This window comes from Pipistrellus kuhlii, unplaced genomic scaffold (genome assembly GCF_014108245.1).
Source record: "Pipistrellus kuhlii isolate mPipKuh1 unplaced genomic scaffold, mPipKuh1.p scaffold_m20_p_8, whole genome shotgun sequence".
NCBI classification, from domain to species: Eukaryota; Metazoa; Chordata; class Mammalia; order Chiroptera; family Vespertilionidae; genus Pipistrellus; species Pipistrellus kuhlii.
This window is the reverse complement of record NW_023425584.1, coordinates 19,219,379-19,240,840: the sequence shown is the minus strand read 5'-3', so window position 1 is coordinate 19,240,840 and position 21,462 is coordinate 19,219,379. Positions and strand designations below refer to the sequence as shown.

Genomic DNA, 21,462 nt, shown 5'->3' with positions numbered 1-21,462 from the left:
CTGGGTATGCAGGCCTGAACAGCTCAGAGCCAAACTGGGCCAAAATGCCCACGCAGCCCACTCCCCCAGGCCCAAACCTGAGAGCTGCTTCTCACCACCTTCCCACCTGCAAGGAGAGGGCAGAGGTTCCTGAAGGCAGCAGAAGGGAGCATGAGAACCAGGGGGAACCTTTGTCCCCAGGCCCTCCAGAAGCCCCCCAGGGACCCACAGCCCCCTGGGAGAAGAGTGAGCATTTGCAAAGACAATCCTATCATCTGCCAAAGAAAACAGGAAGGAGGTCCCCACATTCCCATTCGTCCTGGGGGCAATATAATATGTGTTCAGAACTCCTCAAAGGAACTTCACCCCTGGAGCAGGTGGCTCAAGCAGGATTTCGGCTCCTTGGTGGGGAGAGGGCTGTGGAGGGTGGAATTGGGAGTGGGAGAAGAACGGTGGGGAGGGAGAAATGCCTTGCTCCTGACCCACCTTTGAAGGAGCAACAGAGAGAGCTAGGGGCAGATCTTTCGCGCCCCTCCCTGCCCTTTCTCCCCCTCCCCCCCGCCAGGCCTCCTGGCATGAATGCATGCATGCATTCATTCACCAAGGCCTGCACCCCTATTTTGCATGTGGCACTGTGCTAGGTGCTGGGGATGCAGCACTGAAGTTGACAGATGAGGCCCCTGTTCTTACGGAGTTGGGGGACTCTCACCAGAGAGTGGAAAGCAGGAGACACATTAAAACTCAGACCAGCCAAGACCGGTTTGGCTCAATGGATAGAGCGTCGGCTTGGGGACTGAAGGGTCCCGGGTTCGATTCTGGTCAAGGGCATGTACCTTGGTTGCGGGCATATCCCCAGTAGGGGGTGTGCAAGAGGCAGCTGATCGATGACTCTCTCTCATCGATGTTTCTGACTCTCTATCTCTCTCCCTTCCTTTCTGTACAAAATCAATAAAATATATTTAAAAAAATAAAATAAAATAAAATAAAATAAAATAAAACTCAGACCAGAGGAGGTCAGGGGCACCGTGTGGACCCGGTTCTCCAAAGGCCCCGAGCTCCCTGTCGCTGTCTTTAGACCAGGAGGCAGGGGAGGGCCAGCTGCCCACCCAGGCTCCTGAGACCAAGCTCCAGATGAGAAAGCTGAAGCCTGGAAAGAGAAAATGCCAATCTCCATATAAAACCAATAAGCAGGCTTGTTTATTGAGGATCTCTGTGTGTCTGGCACTCTGGGAGGGTCCCAGCAGGTGAGGAGTTTCCCCGCCCAATCCCTACACCCCAGGGCACCCGGGGTCTCCCCCCCAGGCCCAGAGCTACCGTCTTGTCTCTCACATCTCCCTGCGCCCTCACCTCACAAACAGGCCTTGGAGGCCACGGGTCCCTCGTGTATGGCTCAAGTCTTGAGGCCTGAAGAGCAGGCTGTGGGGGCCTCAGAGACAAGTACACACACACCCCCCCACCCCACTCCCAGGGAAGAGACACCACTGCTGGAGGCATCAGCTTGGGCTGGCACAAGAAGTCTGTTTTCCATGTGCCTGGAGCCAGGCCAAAGCGTCCTGGGGTAATTTTAACCAGTATCCACTCTAGAACGATACCAAAAAAGGTAAGTTACTTACCACCCTGGACAGACACATACTTAACCTATCCAGTGCCCTTTCATGAATGATGAAGCCTTAATACATTCAGAGCTAAAGCCGCTGTAAGCATTGAAGTTAGAGCAGCCGTATGTTTCTATACTGGCCGATGGCCCTCTTACCGAAATGCACTCTAAAGAGCCAGCTATTCTTACCCTCAGAAAACAGCCTGAGCCCCTCAGCTGTCCTGGGGGCAGGAAGGTATTTTTAGACCTGAGAGCAGCTGATTTAGGATTTGGCGCAGGGGCTAGAAGGGCAGGGGGCGGATTGAGTTGCAAGGGGCCGATGGGTGGGTGGGAATTAGCATCGCAGCGGGGAGCTTTCAGGCAAGTCGACCCACCCTGCCCTTATTATTATTTTTTTTTTATCAGTAAAGCGCTTTGATATAAATCAGTGGTTCTGGAAGGGTGGTCCCCAGACCAGCCCCAGCAAACACTGCCTTAGACATGTGAGGCTCAGCCCCCATGTCGAACCTACCGAGTCATTTCAGAACCACTGCGTGTGGGGCCCAGCAAGCTGCTTTTCAACAAGCCCCCGGGTGATTCTCATGCTAGCTACGTTTCAGAACCACTGGTGTCAGCAAACCATCTCACCAGATCCCCTGGTGGATGCGGCTGGAGAAAAGAATGGTCTATGTTGATGCTTCTCAACTCTCAAGTGTTTGTTCAAAGCCAGAGATCCCCAGACCAGAATAAATGCATTCCCATGTGCACATTTCAGGGGTTCGATGGCCCAGGTTTAAAAAAACAAAACAAAACCCTGCCCTTTGGCAAGCCCAAGCTGAGCCAGCAGAGAATCTGAGTTGAAGGAAGCCTTATTCCTCCCAGAGCAGATATTCCTGCTCTGCAATATTTATATTGATTTCAAAGAGGAAGGGAGAGGGAGAGACAGTGAAAGGGCAGGGTGGGGCGAGGATGAGCTCCCGGGGCGGAGTTATCCCTAGCCCTCAAAACCCCTGGACTGGGAGAAATTCTCGCTCTTCCGCCATGCTGCCGGCATTGGTGGGAGGGGCCCATGCTAGCATGGTGAAGGCTCTTTTGTTTATTGCATCGGACTTGGCTCCCTGGTGGTCCTTGGGGATCACGAAGTCTGGGCATAACAACAGGAACATCAATGATGAGAGAGAATCATTGATCGGCTGCCTTCTGCACGACCCCTACTGGGGATCAAGCCCACCTGGGCATGTGCCCTTGGCCGGAATTGAACCTGGGACCCTTCAGTCCTCAGGCAGACGCTCTGTCCACTAAACCAAACCGGCCAGGGCAGCTCTGCACTATTCTTGAGCGGCTCAGCCTTTGCTGGACCTTTACAGAGACAGGGGGCTCACTGCTTCCCAAGAGATTGTTTGCAGTGGTCCCGGGCTCACCTGGGAAGATTTAACGCTTCGTCACTCCTGCAGACGTTTACAGCAACCACGCTCCAATGGCATGACTGAAATAAGGCTTACAGTCCCAAATTAAAGGAAATTTGTGACTCTCCAAAATGGTAGAAGTAAATGCAGTATTTTTTTTAATAACCCATTTTGGGGTTGGAGAACGCTGAGTGGTAGAGAGTCCTCCTTTATATTGAGACCTACCTCCCAGGCACCTCCTATCCCCCCACCCTGGTTTTGGCTTCAGAGCCACAAGGAGCAAACCCAAGGTCTTGCTTTAGAAAGACAGCGTTTACTTTTCATGGGCCTTGTGTGGCCTAGGGGTGCAGGGCGGGCGGGGGGGGGGGGGGGGGGGAACACACGCGCTCCCCAGCTGCCCACAGGCTCTGGGCCCAGGCCATTCAGAAGATGCAGGTGCAGCCCACGGCGATGGTCTCCATGACAGCGCGCTGGCGGCAGGGCCCGGTGCGGGGCGGCATCGGGCAGAGGCGGCGGCGCACCGGCACCTGGCTGAACACGGGCACGCTCACCATGCTGCGGTCCTCCTGCATGGTGAAGGGGTTCACGCAGCCCAGGCACAGGCACCGCGCCTCAGGCAGATCTGCCGGGATGCGGGTGGGGTCGTGGTTGATGCTGCAGGAAGACGAGAGAGAAGCAGGTGCTGCTGCTGCTGCTGCTGTGTTAGGGATGAGGGAGGGGCAGCACATTGGCGCCCACGCCCCAAGCCTTTGCTTTTCCTAAACCCCCGGGTTTTATGCCATAGGAAGGACAGTGATCAACTCCCAGTACAAGGTGAGAAAAGGAACCTTGGAAGGCAAGTCGGGCACCCCAAGGTTATCCAGGTTCAAGGATACCCGTCAATCACCCAGTTTTCTTCTTTCCTCCAGCAAGATCCTTAGCCTGATACTCCATGGTGCTGTGGGGTCCCAAAGAAGCTAAGGACCCTCTATCTCCCCACCCCCTTACTTACAGTCTTGAGAAACTTAATTTACTAGAACATTTATGCCTAATTCTCACTCAAAGAGGAGTCAGGAGGCCTGGGGTCTATTCTAACTTCATTTCTATTCACACAACAATTGTTTTTCATCCACCCACCATGGGATTGGCCACACGTCCAGTCCCAGCCCAGTAGGATCGACGACATCGTCTCTGCCGTCCTGTGGGCCAGCTACGGCCAGTCAGCAGCGATGCCCGCCTTTGCTGGTGAGCCTGTGGCCTTCCCTGCCCCACAGTGCCCAGCAGGGGCTGGCTGCCCATCACATCGGGTCCTCGACACAGGGCATTCACTGCTGGACAACACACAGGAGCTCCCTCCTACAGCTGAGAGCACAGGGACTTGATTTGTGACCCTGTCCTCACTGTGCCTCAGTTTCCTCATCTGCTGAATGTGAGGGGTCACCTGGACCTGTGGATCTGCAGCGTCAGGATCTCATCGAAACTTGTCAGAAATATGGAATCTTGTGCCCCGCCCATCCCCCCATCCCCTCTTGATCAGAACCTGCATTTTTATAAGATCTCCAACAAGTCAAGGGCACAGTAAAGTGAGAGGCCCAGCTTTGGAGGATCTTTTTTTTATTTTATTTATTTTTTTCTGAGGGGGAGGATCTTAATGGCCACTTCCAATGGCCACATTTCAGAGATGGTAGCCACTAGCCACATGTGGCTATTTACACTAATCAAAATGAGCTCCCCAGTCACACTAGCCACAGTTCAGGCGCTCAAGAGCCACAAGAGGCTGGTTGGACTTGACACCATCACAGAATGTTCTACTGAACATGTTATTCTGGACACCAGTTGTGTGGCCTGAGTGTGAGAGGACCTTCAGGGTTAGCCTGTTTCGTCATTATTCATTCAGCACATGTACAGGTGGCCCCTTCTGGGTGCCAGGTGCTGTGCTGGAAAGTGGAGCTACAGGCAAGCCAAGATGCCACCCCTTCCATCAGGGGCAGCAGGTTGAATCACAAACCTCACTGTGCATCCTAGTCACGTGGAGATGTATAAAATCCCACCTTCTGGGCCTCCGCCCTGGAGATTTGGATTCAATGGAGCATGAGAACCCATAGAAGGTCCTAGTCTAGCATGAGACAGATAGGGACACAGTCAACTCAAGACCCCCTGGAAGTGCTGTAACTGAGAGGTGGGCATGAGGCACCCCGAGCTGGAGGAGGTGACCCTCAGGGAAAGCCTGGCAGGTATCTCAGCGGGGACGTGGAGAATAGTAACAGCAGTGTTCTGCATGGGTATCTCGTTTAGTGACAAACCTATGAAGTAGGTACTTCCATCACCTCCACTGAAGAAACCGAGAGGCTAAGCAACTTGCCTAAAGCCACACAGCAAGTAAGAAGCAGAGCCAGGATTCCATCCCAGGCGTTCAGGCCTCTGCATCCAAGGTCTTAAAACTCTTACGACGATGGGGACAATGGGCAAGGTACCCCCCCTCCCCATGCAACCCTCAACGTGCGAAGCAGCCCACCCACGGCCACCCAGCCTGGCCTACCTGTAGCCCCATGGTGACAGGCTTCTCTTGTTGGACAGCCACAGCTGCAGGTTGACCTCACACTTCCTCCTCGCTGGCTCGGAGCTATTCCTCAGTTGGGCCACCATCTCCCCAAGGTTTCTCTCGTATTCCTCCATGCGGGCGTATGGTTTCGCCCTCGATACCAGGTCCAGTGGCACCTGATGAGGCCCAGGGGCCACGGTTCCAGGCCGCCCTTGCCCCTTCCGCTTGCTTTTGGGGTTCCTGGGCTGGCCCAGCCCCAGGAAGATGGAGATGGTAAGAAGAAATAGCTGAGGAGGAAGGCCACGGGTCAAAGGTCAGAGAGCCAGGACTCCCTCTGGGCCAAGCATCAGGGCTCAGAGCAGGTAAAGAAAAGAAGAGAGGCCTTATGGGAGTGACTCTTACCTGCCATGCCCTGTCTTGGTCCCACCAGCCCGTCACTCCTGTGTACCAACACTTTTGTGCACCACACTCATCACTAAGTCTTATCTATTGCTCCCTTCAAAAATCTCCCTATCCATCTGAATTGATGGAGAAGTTTTTAAAGGCCAGGGATGGGTCTTTTCTAAATATCATTACTTGAAAATGAAGTCTATTTCCCTCCTATGGAAAAAGAACAAAATCTCCCACCCATCCACTTCTCTCTATCTGCACCCCTGTTCTCACAGCCCTGAACAGCTCAACAGTGTGTCTCTCCCCCCAATCAATTCTCCACATCTAGGCTAAGAACAGCTATTTGAAATGCAAATCTAATAAAGTCACTTTCCTGGGCCTGAGATTCCTCTCACATCTGCATTTCAGCCTCTGGCCTTCACTCCTTCCCTTCCTCTCACCATGCTCCTTCCTGCCACAGGGGCTTTGCACAGGCCACTGCCTGCAGAGGGCTGCTCTCCTCGCCTTCTAAAAGCCTCTCCAGTGTCACTTCCTTACGGAGGCCTTGGTGCACCTTCTTGGGCTCTCCACACCACATGCCTCTTGCATGACTGCAGTCTTACAGTCTCTGCGTGTGATGCTTTTCTATGCCTGACCCCCACTAGGCACAAACTCCATGAGGACAAGCATTGTGTCAGTTTCCACATGCTGTTTTAGCTAGCCCCTGTGTTCGAGTGAGTGAATGGCTGCCACCATCCTTGCCTTCTGCAGCTCACAGTCCGGGAGAAAGAACAGATGGTGAACCAGAAAACAAACACCTAAATCTCTCTGGAGACAAGTGCGATGGCGGGACCCTGCAGCACGTGGTTAGAGAAGAACAGGGCCACCCGCTTAGCCAGGGGGCAGGGTAGGGTCCCCCAAAGCCTTTCCGGGGTGCAGGCATGTCAGGTGAAGTTTGAAGGATAAGAGGGGGGCAGATGTGTAAGAGGAGGTTTGAGTTCGTTAAGAGCTTTGCTAAAAGGAAACAGTGAGGCTGAAGTTTGGTAATGGGGGGCGGGAGAAGAGACCATGAGATGAAGGTGGGGAGGTGGGCAGGAGGAGGCCAAGGATCTCTGTTGGACTCCATGGCACCTGTGCTCTCCTCCTCCACCCATAACCCTCTGCCTGCCACCCCTCGTCCTTCCTCACCCACTCCTCTCCATCCTCACCTGCCGACCACTTCTGCCCTCAGAGCCAGGAGTGTCAGGAAAGCCTTTGGCTCACACAGGAGAGGACCCGGGGGCCAGCAGAACCCAGACTTCTCAGGAAGTCGGGGAGAGAAGGGCCAGGGCCTGGGTGAGGGCCAGGGCTGGCCAGATGGGGGGAACCTTCAGGGGGAGCTTCATCTCCTCATGGAATCTAGCCAGGCTCCTGCCTGCCCTGGGTCCCTCACCCTACAGTTCACACGGCCCGCGCCTGACTTCTCCAGGCTACCCAGCAAGTCTTGACCCTTGGAAACAAGTTTGAGCATAGTCCCTCTTGGCAGAGCCATTTTTTGGAGCAAAACCCACGACAGAGATTCAAATCCCTGAATTCTTCCTTTTGGGTCCCAGATTCTGATGCAGAAAGATGTCTCCCTAACAATAGGCTTCCTCATTGCATCCGAGTTTCTCACTCGGTGTTCTCAAACTCTGGCAGAGGGACACAGAACAGAATCAGAGCCCCCTCCGTTCACGTGGCAGGTGGGACACGCAGGCACGGAAGGGCTTGCCCCCCGGGTCACACAGCCTGGCTCTCAGGACCCAAGGACTCGTTGGAAAAACCCCGATAACCGAGTTTGCCAGGATCTCCCCAGATGCCTTTGGCCTGAAAGGGCTTCAGTGTGGACGGGCCCAGTCCAGGAGCCTGAGCTACTGGCCATGGCTGCAGGCTGTGAGACCAGTCTGTTCCTCTCCAGCCCTGGGGGAGAGGGCAAGAGGGAGAACTCTGCAGATTCCAAGCCAAACAGACCCAGACATTAATCAATAGGAAAGAAGTACCGAAACGCTCAGGCCCTCCCAGGGGTGGGGGTGGGGGAGCGCCACGTACCAGGTTGTACAGCCAGTCCATCCCGACGAGCCAGGCGGCCGGCCTGCAGCTGCCGCCGTCCTGGAACCCCAGATGCCTCCTCCAAGAGAATGGCAGCAACAGGACGGAGCGAAGCAATTATAGCTCATCAGGGGGCTGCTGGGGGTGGGTGGGCTCATCCTCGGCTGGGGCCCCCAGCTGGTTGGGCCTGGCGCAGCGGCAGGCGGTGAGGGGCGTGGGGGCAGGCCAGGAACCAGCCGAGGTGCCCAGGGGCTGTTGACTAAGGGACAATGCCCTGTGTGTCTGGTGGGGCTCTGGCGGGTGGCACCTCCGTCTGTGGCCTGCGGCCGGCCGGCCGGCCAGCACCCACAGGGCCTGCTGAGACAATCAGCTTCGTTTGCTTTGGGGATAGCAAGGGGGTGAGGGTGGAGGAGGGACAGGCTGTCCGTTGGTCAGGAGAGCAAATGTTCTCGGCGTGTGCTGGCCAGGAGCGGGACACAGACCCCATCTCTCCCAGGGAAGCGGACTCCTGAGAGTCTCAGGTGAGCTCAACGGCCTTTGCTTCCTTAGTTCACCGGCGGGGAAACCGAGGCTGGAGCAGGAAGGGACTTGTGCAGGATCACACACACAGTGAGTTACAGATGACAGAGCTGGGGCTCATACCTGGTCCTGTGCAGGGCTCTAGCCACCCGCCCAGGCTGTTTTTCTTGGGCCATTTTCGGCGCAAGGCTGGCCTGCTGGGAATGTGTTTCTGAATCTGTGTTCTCACACGAGCCAAGTCTCGGGTCCATGAGGACTTCATGGCCAGTCGTCTGGCCTTCCTTTGCTTAGAGAAGGTCTCCACTGCAGGGACCTGGCCTCCCCCCTCCCCCCGAGACTGTCTGAGACTTTGATTCTCTCGCAGCCTCAGTTTCCTTTTCTGTAAAATGAGTGCCGTGCCCAGGAACTGGCAGAGGCCTGGCCCATTTCTCCCTGAAATCTTTCCAAGGCTCAGTTCCCACATCTCTCGAAAAGGGATCATCCCAGCACTCACCTTTAGGGGCTGTTATAAGGAATAAAAGAAATAGCCCATGTTAAGCACCTGGCACAGGGCCTGGCACGTAGTAACCACTCAATAAACTCTTAGCTGTTTATTATGAAAATGGCTGTAAAATAATTTTATTATTGTTTTTTATAAACATTATCTGTTCTTAGAGCTAGCCCAGGTTGCATTGCTCAGCCGAGTCTCCTTCCTACCCCCTCGGGCCCACCCTCCTCGCTGAGAGAGCCCTGGCTTTCACAGGCTCTGGCGACAATTTTGTGAGCTCAGGTGACCCCAGGGTCTATGTGTCCTGGAATCACATGCTGAAATGGCCAGCCCCGCTGGTCGAGGTCTCTCACTCAAGTGAGCAGCCCAGCCAACTGTGAAGGAGAGTAGTCCGCCCACGGCAGCAGTGGGAGCTGTGGGGGAGGGGGGGTGGAGAGGGCAGGGGAGGGACACGGTGAACAGACATCCAGGACCACAGCGCCCTGTTGAGGGGCCACTCTTGGCCATTTACAGGAATGGGCCAGCCGCTGGGGGAAGAACGCGGGGTGTGAGGCGCTCCTGAATGTCACAAGATTAATCTGTCCAGGGCAGGTTTCCACAGCATAACTGAGAAGCTGGCTGAGGCTTGAGCTCATCTAGAGATACCACCTTATTTGGTCAAATACTAGACAGGGCTCCATTCTATCGCTGGAAACTCCGGAGGGAGGGGGACTCTGAAAATACCTCTTCAGGCAGCAGGCCCCACTCCCACCCCGGGCCGTCCCAGCCCCACCGCCACTGTCCTTTGAACCAGAGAAACAGCCAGGGTGGCAAGGCGAAGAATGGGGCGGCAGGGAGTCAAGGATAGGCCTCGTGACCATATTGGCCAGTTCAGGCCACAAAGGAGGCCCCTTCCTCCAGCCTTGGCTTCTAGAAACCATCTGCCTTCACGGATGCCCTGAGTGTGGATTGTGGCAGAGTGTGGTCAGAGCCAGGCCTGAGAGGGAGGCATCGTGACTTCGACTTCAGGGGCTTCTGCCTCACAGCAAAGTGGGGGTCCTTAAGTCTTTACACACGGGCGGTGGTCAGTACATGGTGCTTCTGAGTGAGGGAAGGGGCGGATGAGCTGCAGAGCAAGGAAGGGGCAGAGGGTGGAGGCACTTGGAGGTTCAGGCCTGGCCAGGAGCAGTGCTGTGCTCGCCACCAGGTGGCGCCACCAGACATCCCTGAAGATCTGAGCAAAGCCTGATGGAACTTCCACACCAGCTACTTCTTTTCTCTAGGATAGGCCCTGGAGCTGAAAATGAGGGTCTGGGGGAGTGGGTTTGGGAGTGGGTTTGCCTGCCCCTGGATGCCCGCGTGACCCTCTTGTTATTGAGGACCAGTGCCCAGGACACCTTCCTCATTAGAGCAGGAATGGCACAGCCAGCCAAGAGGGTGTGGGGTAGTAGTGGGAAGGATGAGCAAGGGGGCTTCTGTCTGCTGTGTGAGTGATTTACTTCACTTGGAGCACCTACTATGTGCATGCGAGCCTCTTGCCATTTGACACCCGGACACCATAATTTCCAGAAAATAACTAGTAGTAATAATAGCTGTTGCTTAATATCTACTTACTGACTAGCAGGCATTGTGCTAAGTCCTTCATGCAGTTTCATTAAATCCTCCCACCCACCCTGTGGTGAGGCCCTAACTTTTCCCCAAATATAGAATGGGGAAACTGATGCTCACGGAGCCAAAGCTTGATTCATGCACATGCTGTTCCGTACAGCGGGAGAAGAGGGCCATTGCAACCAGGACAGGAGGGGGGGAATGTCCAGCTGGTCTCTTGGTCATCAGACTGGTATGCTTGCCTCAGCCTTACCCTAATATTCTCAAACAAACTGGGCCCTGCGTGTTGGGGAGATCACAGCCCAAGCCCAAATAAGAGTCTTCAAGGGGATCTGAGGACTCCCAGCCTCTGGACATGGCACCCAGTAATGCTCCTGACACGTCGCAGGCATTCGCTGTTCCATGCATTGAATCACGCCAGTGGTCTGTCACGCAGGGTGATCACGCTGGGATGGAGAATGGGAGGCCAGAACAGCAGGGAGCTGGGGGAGGTGGGGAGGTGCAGCCCGAGGGCTAAGCCTTCAGACCCCAGAGGCTAACAGGCCCGAGTTTTAATCCTGTCTCCACCAGCTCAGGGCTCTGCTGCCTGGGGAAAGTGACTTGACTTTTCTGGGCCTTCGTTTATTCTGCCCAGGGGAGATAAGAATAACTTGGCTCCCCATGGATGCTTGTGAGGATCAGATGAAATCATGCATGTCACAGCACTCAGCAGTGTGCCTGCCGACAGTAAGCCCTCAATGAACGGCAGCTGCCATTGTCACTGTTATTGTTAAGACGGATTTGGAGTTGGGCCTTTAGAGGTATTTCTGGGGTGTTCCCAGGTGGGAAGGGCATTGTCAGGTGGGCTCAAGGACAGATCCAGCAGAAGAATGTAGAGGCCCCCTGGTCATAGTGGGCTTATCCGGGAACCTCGGCTGGGCCAGGAGGGCCCCTGGCATTCAGTCTAGAGACCAGCCCGAGTGGACCCAGCAAGGCCAGGGGAGGCGGGAGGAGACTGGCCGGCGCCTCTGCTGCAAGATGGAGGGGGGCTGTGGCCGGGAGGGCGCATCCTCCACAGGAGGTCTTGGCTCTCCTGCCACGCTGCCCACCCCGCCCTCCACCCTCCTGGTAGGAGTCCTTCTCCCAGGCCCATATTTGCACAAATGCCTGCCTCACTGCTCACTCCAGAGCCCCCGCCAAGAGGCACTATTTTAAGATCCCTGGACGGGAACACTGTTGGTGGGAACAGACCCAGCCAGCAAGCTCCCAGTTCTCAAAAAAGGGAAAGGCCTCAGCGCATGGGCGGCCCCCAGGATGTACAGAGGGGCACTGCGTCCACATGACCCTCTGCCCAGGCCAGGTGCCAGTGCCTCCTCCCCCACGGGGAGCAACGGAGGAAGTGTGAGCTGGGGCAGGATTCTCAGAGGTGGGCTTGTGCTTGGGGACTGGGTGGCCAAGGCCTCCCTTCTGCCCGGCACCCACTCTTTTTTTTTTTTTTTTTTTTTTAATATATTTTATTGATTATTTTTTTACAGAGAGGAAGGGAGAGGGATAGAGAGCTAGATACGTCGATGAGAGAGAAACATTGACCAGCAGCCTCCTGCACACCCCCTACCGGGGATGTGCCCGCAACCAAGGTACATGCCCTTGACTGGACCTTCCAGTCCGCAGGCCGATGCTCTATCCACTGACCCAAACCGGTTTTGGCCGGCACCCACTCTTGAAAAGGCCGAGTTCGTTTCTGGGTTGCATACAGACTTTGCGCTGTCGCCGATCTCTTGTTAATGGTCGCCGCCCATAGAATCCTGCGTAGCTCCTTCCAGAGGAGAAAACCCTTCCCCGGCACCTTCAGTACAGGGAGGTCCTCTCTCTCCGAAGATGCACATCTCACGTTTTAAAGCCCTGGTTGCTGAGAATGATCATTATCATTATGCACGTTTTCTCCCATTCGGCTGAAGTCCCCCCACCACACCCCGTGATGCACTGTGGCATCGTGGGAGTCTGCAGACTTCAGAAATGGTGGCTGACCACTTGCTCCGTCCCTTCTGACGTGACCATGTCCATGTCTTCTAACCTCAGAGAGCCTCAGTTTCCCCAGAGGGTTGTTAACATGGATTTGTCATAAAAATCATGACTTGCCTGGCATACAACTGGCATTTAATACTTGGCAAGTGTGGGCTGTTTTTCTTGTAACTTGGTTGGTTTTGTGCGTGCCTGTTTATTGTAGGGTGCTCTGCGGGTGTATGTACTATTTTTGGTTTTGATTGGGAAGGCCCAGTATAGACTAAGATTTAAAGCACAGACTTTGAACACAACAGCTGGGTTACCTCGGGCAAGTGCCTAACCTTTCTGAGCCTGTGGGTCCTCCTCAAAAAGGATTTCAGGAGGTAAGTGCCTGTCACAGAGCGGTGCTCAGCCAACGGCCCTGCTGCTATTTTGTTGTACCCGTGGTTTTTAGCGCTGCTCAATCAAGTTGCACAAAACAATTCTAGTCAGCTCTTTTCTAGCATTTTCTAACTGCCAAATCCCAATAGTTGAATGGATTGCCCTGGGAAAGAATGAATTCCCTGTCAGCCAAAAAGACCAGAGGTCAGAAAACCAGCTGGGAATGCCGGGAAGGAGATTCAAGGAGAAGGAAGGGTTGGACTGGTGGAGCTTTAAGAGATAGTTCCTCTCCAGCCCTGAGAGGTTGAAGTCTATGCTCAAGGCCTTGGACCCCTACATAGGGCTGATCTGTCTGCCTTGACTTGCCCAGACCTGGGGCCGGAAGGAACCCAAGAGGGCTCGTGAGGGACATGGAATAAACAGCGTGTCCCCAGGGCAGACAGAGGCGCCGGCTCCCCTGCCCACCAGCACATCCTCCCCTCCATCCAGGGGGATGTTTATACTCTGGTCAGAGTTTACAGGACATCTGGACTTACAAGATCCAGAGTTCTGGCTTTCCCCCCAGAACTGTCAGCCCCTCCTCTCGCAGAGTGGGTCTGTGTCTGTTTCGGGTGGGAGGCTCCATCCTCCAGTGGAAGCAGGCAGAGGGTACAGGATGAGAAATGTTCTCTGCGGATCCCCTCAGTGTGGCCCCTGGTGGAGGAGGAGGCCTGGGCTGTGGAGGATGGGAGAGGAAGGGGGTCCGTGTCTTCCTGCTGTTTATAGGAAAGGAGTCCTGGGAGGGGGAGAGGAGATTTCCCTTGCAGCGTGGGTTCAGAGGCCTGCTCCCCGGAACCAAGCTAAACACGGACAGAATTTATCAGTCTGCCTTACACGTTAGCTTCCACCACTGCCGCAGCGGTGCTGTTTTTATTGCTCTTGTTCAGTCTGTATCTGCATGGGTGCAAATTCGTAGGCGGGAGTCTTATAGGTGTGTGTTTTGTTTTGTGATGGTTTTGAAGGGTCTTCCAGGCAGCCACCATCTCTAATTGGCACATGTGCTTCTCACTGCCTGTCTTGGGGACCTGTGACCAGGGCAGGTCTTGCTGAGGGAGCAACTACTCACAACCCACCCCTTGAGGTGACAGGCAACATCCCATCGCACTTCAGCAAGGAGCCTTGATGGCGTAGCCAAGGCCTCCATCCCCATCCTTCCTCCCTCAGAAAACAGCCTCAAAAACATGCAGGCTCTGAGGGCTCCAGTGTGTCCCAGCCCTGGCCTCCGTGCAGAAGCTTAAACTTGTCTCTGTGGCCTGAACCTGTGGAGAGATGATCTTGAGAAACCAGGGGATGGTTTAAGTAGGTTGTCTGGGAAACGGTAAGTTGCAAAGTATGGGCAATGAGAACCCTTGAGAGTTCATTTGACACAAATCTGTATTTGAGCATTTATTAGAAGCACACAGCTGTGAACAGCTAACCAGGTCCTGAGCTGATGCTCTTATAGAAGATGGCAGACATCACGATTCTGGTGTTTTAGGGTCAGCCTATGGTCGGTATAGGGACTCTTGCGGGGCCCCTCTCCCCTCAGTCTCCTGTACCTCCCGCATCCTTGGGAACTGCAGGATCTCCTGGGAAGCCCATGACCTCAGCCCTCGGGGCGTGTGGAGGAAGGTACACTGTCTCCAGAATGTGATAGCTTGCCAAATTTCCATTGGAAGGTCAGTTCTCATAAATATTGCGTTTGTGAGGAAAGCGGAAGAAATGGCTCATGCGGAGTCTGACCATTTCCAAAGTCTGGTTCCCAGGAAAGAGGGCTCCATAATTGTTTTTATGTCACAAGACAGTTTCAAGGTTTCTGGTCCTGGGAGACAGAAATGGTCCAGCCCCGGGAGCCAGGCAGATGCTTCCGATCATCGCCCCGGTGGTAAGAGCGATACCCTTGGCGTGGGTATAGCCCTCGACAGTTTACAACGCACTTTTATATCCAACTGTATTTACTGTTTGTATCAACCCAGTGTGAATATAAAGATTTTACAAAAGAGAAAATTGAGGCCCATGGAAGGGAAATAACCTGCCCATAGTCATATAGCACAGAAAAGGGGGCAGAGCTTAGGATGAAAGCCTGAGGCCACTTTTGACCACCACCCATGCTAACCTTTGCCCCAGCATAGGAAAGGAGCATTGAAGCCAAGCAGCAATTACTGGTGGGCAGCCTTGCCTGTCATTCAGTGTACACAGAGTGCCAAAGGTCATCCACGTGATTTCTGACATGGCCTAGCTGTGTTCTATGGGTAAATCTTCTTAGAGGGAAATGTGTTTGGCGAGAGGCCTTGGTGCCAAGGAGAACGTTTCCTGAGTCAGTTCCAGAGAAAATTCAAGGGTTGGGATCCCGATCTCTTTCTCTCCAGTAGTGCGTTGTTGGAAAAGCTGGGCTGGTTTGGCTCTTCAATCTGGTGATCACAGAGCTATCTATGTCTATAATTGTTGTCTTCCAGGTTGGGATTCTCTTGTATTCTATCCCATTATCTCAACCACAGAGCTAGCTCTGACCTCATCACTCCAGAATCACTTCCAAATCTCAATTTTTAGACCATTTCGTAGAGTCCCAGGCTCAACGAGACCTTACTGGTCGTTTTGCTGGCTTCTCAATGATGCTCCTATTCAATGCTCCTGAGTCTTTTATTAATCTCTACTTGTTTTATTTTAAAATTTTTTTTTATTTTTTAAATATATTTTATTGATTTTTTTATAGAGGGAGAGGGATAGAGAGTTAGAAACATTGATGAGAGAGAAACATCGATCAGCTGCCTTCTGCACACCCCCTAATGGGGATGTGCCTGCAACCAAGGTACACTCCCTTGACCAGAATCCAACCTGGGACCCCTCAGTCTGCAGGCCATTGCTCCAGCCACTGAGCTAAACCAGTCAGTGCAGTCTCTACTTGTTTTAAATGTCCACCTCCCTTTCCTCTGCTGGTGATAAATTGGCTCTTTACACAAAACTAAACTGTTCCCTCTACCCTATTACAAGGAGTATCAGTCAGGAGGGGCCATGTTGTGCTGCAGTAACAAATAGCCCCCAGATCTTGGAGGCTTAGCCCAGGGAAGGTGTCTTTCTCACAAGTTGGCTGCAGGGCATACTCTCTTCATCAGAATCACTCAGGGACACAGAGTGATGAAAACATCATCACGACATTGACTTCCACAAAGGATCAGAGTTTGTAGACAACAGATTCATAGAGGTCAAAAACGGATTTTGGAGTCTCTGTTCCAACCACTTATTTCATTTAGGAAAATTCTATCATCTCTTTAACTGTCCTTTTCTTATCTGTACAATGAGGATGGTGAGAAAGTACCTACCTCCCAGATTTGCTATGAGGTTTATTGAGAGGATGGATGTGAGTCCTCAGAAGACTGGTTCATAGAAAGAACCCAATAAATGTCAGCTATTATGATGTTAACATAATGTTAAAGCATGAAGTTAACAGCGACTACCATCTCCAGGCAGCACAGCCCTGTTCTTTTTCCTGTTCCTCATATTGACCAGTTTGAAGTCCTTCAAAGAATTAAAGAGTTCTTTCTGTTGTTTTATTTTCCACAAGTTATTTTAACATTATTTCTTGTGCATTTTAGCTCATGAGAGAGGCCCTTAGGTGTTCAAAGCCGAGGGAGGAAGAGGTTTATCTATGGATCTTGCCAACCCCAAACTAGATTTACCCAGTTCAAATTTCATTACCAAGTGCTTTTGTAGAGTCTAGAAAAAGGAGGTCGAATTTGGAGAAGAATCCTTGATTGAGACAAACCCAGTGGCAGAGAGGGTTTGAAACTGCAGAAAGTCAGTGTTTGAAGGGACTTTTAGAACAAGCAAGTCTTATCATCTCTTCTCTTTTCCAGGCAGGGAGACTGGGAAAGTATTTTACCAAATTCATAAAGATTTGCTTTTAAAAATAAAGTCCAGTGAGGGAAAGAGACTGATACAATGTCACACAGCAATTCAGGGCTAGATTTGGGGCCAGAACTCGCTTATTTTAATCCCAGTCTTAGAGCTTTCCACATATCCCATAAGGGGACAACATTCCTCTCCATTGGGACAGGGTGGGGTGCGGATGGGGGTAGGGGGTATCTCTTTGGAATCACGGCTTTTCCTTGTTTCACAGAGTTGTATTCCAGTGGAGTTGTAAAGTTAAGAACTTTATAAACATTACCTTATTAAGGCTTCTTGGAAACCCAAAGTCACAGCTCCTCTGGGTCATGGGACATGCGTTGAGCATCCAGTGAACAAACAGAGGATAGCGTTACATTTTTCACTTCGTTTAGGAAACCTGGCTTCTAATTATAGGATTTGTTTAACAGTCCTGGGTGGTTTACAAAGGCTTGGAGTCAGCCTGCAGTCCAAGGGCTGGCTGAGGAGTGTCAGATGGAAAGACATGGGTGGGGTGGGGGCAAGGAGGTGGGGAGGCAGGGAGAGGGCCTCAGCAGCAAAGGGGAGAGATGAACACGCAAACTTGAAGCCAAGGCCAGAGGGTACATTAAAGTAATATTCCCTCATCCCACCAACCAGGTTGCTCGTAGTTGGAAACTGTCTCCAATAACCCCCCTGTTGCCATAACCCTCCCACACATAGGCAGTGAATATGAATTTGTTCTACAGTGAGCAATTGAAACAATGATTGCATTACTCTTGGGTTCCCTGTCAAAGTGAGCCCCCTGCAATAGCAGTCATTGTTAGCACATGCTCTCCTCCCTCTCCTGAAAAATGGGCTAGGGGCTAGCTGGATCGCCATGTTTATTTACATGAATACATTTTAAGTAGGTTATTTTTTTAAAATAATTCTTTTCAAATTCTGTAAAATACTATTGTGCTATTATGTTATATTCCTTTAATACACACACACACACACACACACACACACAAAATAGAAATTAGAAAAGATAGAAATAAAAACAGAAGTCTCTAAAGTGATACACAGTATAATTATAATACATAACTAAGTCCCCATGGTTAGGCTCATTGTTTAAGGTGGCAAGGGACTTATCTAAGGGGACTCTGAGGGTGAGGAATGGGATCATTATGAAGCTGAAAGGCTCCCCTACTCATGCAGCCAAAGTTGGGGTACAAGGATCTTGCCACACTGCTCCCAAGCCAAGACAATGAAGGCCCAGCCCATCTATTACAGAACCATGGCCCCCTCCTCACTCAGGGCTCCAGTGCAAGCTCAGCCCAGGCCCCTGCCACTCAAGAAAAGCCCTCCTATGTCCCAAGCCTCCCAATTCTCCCAGCACCTCCATTCTTGAGTTAGTACATGTGTTCTCGCGCTCGCGCGCACACACACACACACACACTTAGGTTCTAGAATGCGATCATGAGAGTGAGCACCATGGTGCTTGTTGAGTGGCTGGTGGGTGGTGGCACTTCCTATCAGTGAGTGTTGGTTAGCTGTGCTGTCACTCCACAAGTTAAGGGAAAGGCTAGGGCTCCGACTCCTAACCCCTGGTTTCTGAGGACAGTGGTGTTCCTAGTACCCCAAGTTCTTGTGCTTGGTGGTGTGAACTTTTGCCAGCCACAAAATGACCAGGAGTGGGGTGGTGGGTAGAGGGTGTTGGATTTAGGAGTGTGGTTTGGTGGGTTGACAGAACATCCATTCCAACCTACTCCTAGAATGCCTTCATTACTGCAGAGCTTAAAAAGCTAAGAACATTTCCCAGACTCTCTCTGGTTCTGAATGAAGGTCATATCCCTGCTTCATGTAGTTGATATCAAGCAATAGTATATGGGTTTTTCCACAGCAATGTTCCATTACTCATGTATAAGCTGAACCGTGTTCTCTCCCTGTCCTCCCGCCAAATTCACATGTTGACGTTGTAACCCCCTTATTTGGAAATAGGGCAGTTGCAGATAGGATTCGTTCCAATGAGGTCATACTGAAGTAGGGTGGACTTAATCCAGTATGACGGGTGTCCTTATAAAAGGGGGAGATTTAGAGGCAGACAGACATGGGGAGAAACCATGTGAACATAAAGGCAGACAGCAGGCTGATGCATCTATGAGCCAAGAAACGCCAAAGACTGCCAGCAAACCACCAGAAACTTCTAGAGAGGCCTGGGACAGATTCCCCCTCACAGTCCTCAGAAGGACCTAACCCTGACACACCTTGATCCTGGAGTTCTTGCTTCCAGAACTGGCAGACAGTCCATCACTGTTGTTTAAGCCATGCAGCCCTAAGAAACTAGCTTGAGCCATCGCTGGCTTGGTGGGTGTTGAAGGACAGTCATGGCAGTGGCGAGGATGGCTTCCTGGCCCCTGCACTCAGCACAGTCTGTGTTCTCAAAGCCCACAGCCAAGTGGCCTTTCTGATCCCAGCAGCTGCTCTAGGGGGACAGCTCAGTGATGAGGCCGACCCAGTCCTGCCCAGGGCACTGCCTGGAGCTTCTCCGACCTCTCCAACAAGTGTGTAAGCCCCCGGGTCCCTGTTGGAAATCCCTTTCTGCTTAAACTAACAAGAATGGTTTCCTACAACTGAACCTTGACAGGTCCCTCCTTGTCAAACAGCCTGTGTTGAAGTTTCAGTTTTGCACACTCGGCATCTGTGAGTTCTAACACAAAGTAAGCTGTCAAGGACCCTTTATGTGCCTTTTTTAAAATGTGATAATTGCCTCTTTTCTGATAGCAAGAACAGCAAATGCTCAATGTGAATTAGGGAAAAAATCAAGTACAGATAGCAACAATAGAATAAGCCAGAATTACCCTAGTTCCCACATTCTTTTAAATATCTAACCACATTTTCACACACATGTACAATCTTATGCACACATACATGCTACTGGGGTGTGTCCTTTTGTGTCTGACTTATTTCACTTATCATGTTTTCAAGGTTTATACATGTTCTTGAATGTACTAGAATTTATCCTTTTTATGGCTGAATAACATTCCATTGTACATATATATATATATATATATATATATATATATATATATTGTTTATTCATTCATTTATTGATGGACACCTGGATTATTTTAACATTTTGGCTATTATAAGTAATGCTGCTATGAACATCAATGTATAAGTATTTAAGTAACTAGGAGGTTCTTCTTCCATTATTATTATTATTATTATTATTGCCATCCTAATAGGATTGTAGTGGCATCTCATTGTAATTTCACAGACACATCCTTTTACTTAAATGGGATTATACCATATATCTTCTTCTGGACTATGATTTCAACTTCATTCATTTGCTATGCACAGCTTTCTATTATGTTTTAAGAAATTGGTTTGGATTTACAAATTATAAGCTCATCTTCACTAATTGATTATTACCTCTCAGAATCAAATTAAATCAATGAAACAAAAGTCTTACACTCATCAAAAAAAACACATGGAGCTTGATTTTTAACTCAGAGCTCATGACCCTTTCCAGTACATAACAGTCTCCCCCTGACCCCTCTGAGCTATGCCTTATGGGTCAAATTGGTGTGAAGTCAGGGCTGGTGGTTGGGGACAGGTTGGGTGTGAGAACATGCAGTGTGTGATGAAGTTCATAGGAGGGACTTGCAAGTTGTCATTCAGCCTCTGCTTGTATTCCTCCGAGAACAAAGGACGCATAACTTTATCAAGATGGCCCTTTAGTCCATTTCATCCTTGAGTAGCTCCACTGACTTACAAAGTCCTTTATTCATTTTTAAGAGTTACCAATTTTGCCCAGCCGTTGTGGCTAGGTAATTGAACGTCAGCCTATGAACAGGAGGACACGGTTGAATTCCCGGTCAGGACACATGCCCAGGTTTCCGGCTTGATCCCCAGTAGTGGGCATGTAGGAGGCAGCCAATCAATGATTCTCTCTCATCCTTGAAATCAATAAAAAATGTAGTTTAAAATAATTAAAATAAAAATTTTTTAATTTAATTTAAAAAGAGTTATCAATTTCTTTTTTACTTAATTGAATTTATTGAGGTAACTGATTAATAACATTATATAAGTTTCAGGTATACAATTCTGTAATACAACATCTGTATATTGCATTTGTGTGCTCACCACCCTCCAAGTCCTTCCTGTGTGGATCTGAACTCCATCTTCTTTTTTATTTTTTTTAAAATATATTTTATTGATTTTTTTACAGAGAGGAAGAGAGAGTGATAAAGAGTTAGAAACATCGATGAGAGAGAATCATTGATCAGCTGCCTCCTGCACACCCCCTACTGGGGATGTGCCCGCAACCAAGGTACATGCCCTTGACCGGAATCGAACCTGGGACCTTTCAGTGCACAGGCCGATGCTCTATCCACTGAGCCAAACCGGTTTCGGCTGAACATCTTAAAGGTTGTAATTGTTCCAACGCAAGCTCTTCCTTGATCACCTGTAGGAGTGAGGCGTCTCTCCCAGAGCCCATGAGTGCCCTGTTCTTCAGGCCCCTCCTGTTTGGGGTTTCCCCATGCCCTGACTGCACACACTCTCTGAAGACACAGAACTCCCCGCACACACACTCTCACACCCAGCTCCTAAGAAGAGGCCTCCCTCGGCCTCCCAAGACGCCTTACCCACACGTACTAGGAGTATCATTGACCTGTTTCCTCTGGGAAAGGACGGATTTCAAGGCTGCTTGCCACAGTCT

The 21,462-nt window shown here is 51.2% G+C and overlaps 1 protein-coding gene across 1 annotated transcript; it reads right to left on the bottom strand.

The window, feature by feature from the left end:
* Positions 1-3,350: 3,350 nt before the first annotated feature.
* IL17B (interleukin 17B) lies at positions 3,351-8,385 on the bottom strand. Its single transcript, XM_036423977.2, has 3 exons — positions 7,919-8,385; positions 5,480-5,769; positions 3,351-3,615 (listed from the first exon to the last, which is right to left on the bottom strand). Exons 1-3 carry the CDS (start codon positions 7,937-7,939, stop codon positions 3,384-3,386), a joined length of 543 nt encoding a protein of 180 aa, XP_036279870.1. The 5' UTR covers positions 7,940-8,385; the 3' UTR covers positions 3,351-3,383.
* Positions 8,386-21,462: the final 13,077 nt, after the last annotated feature.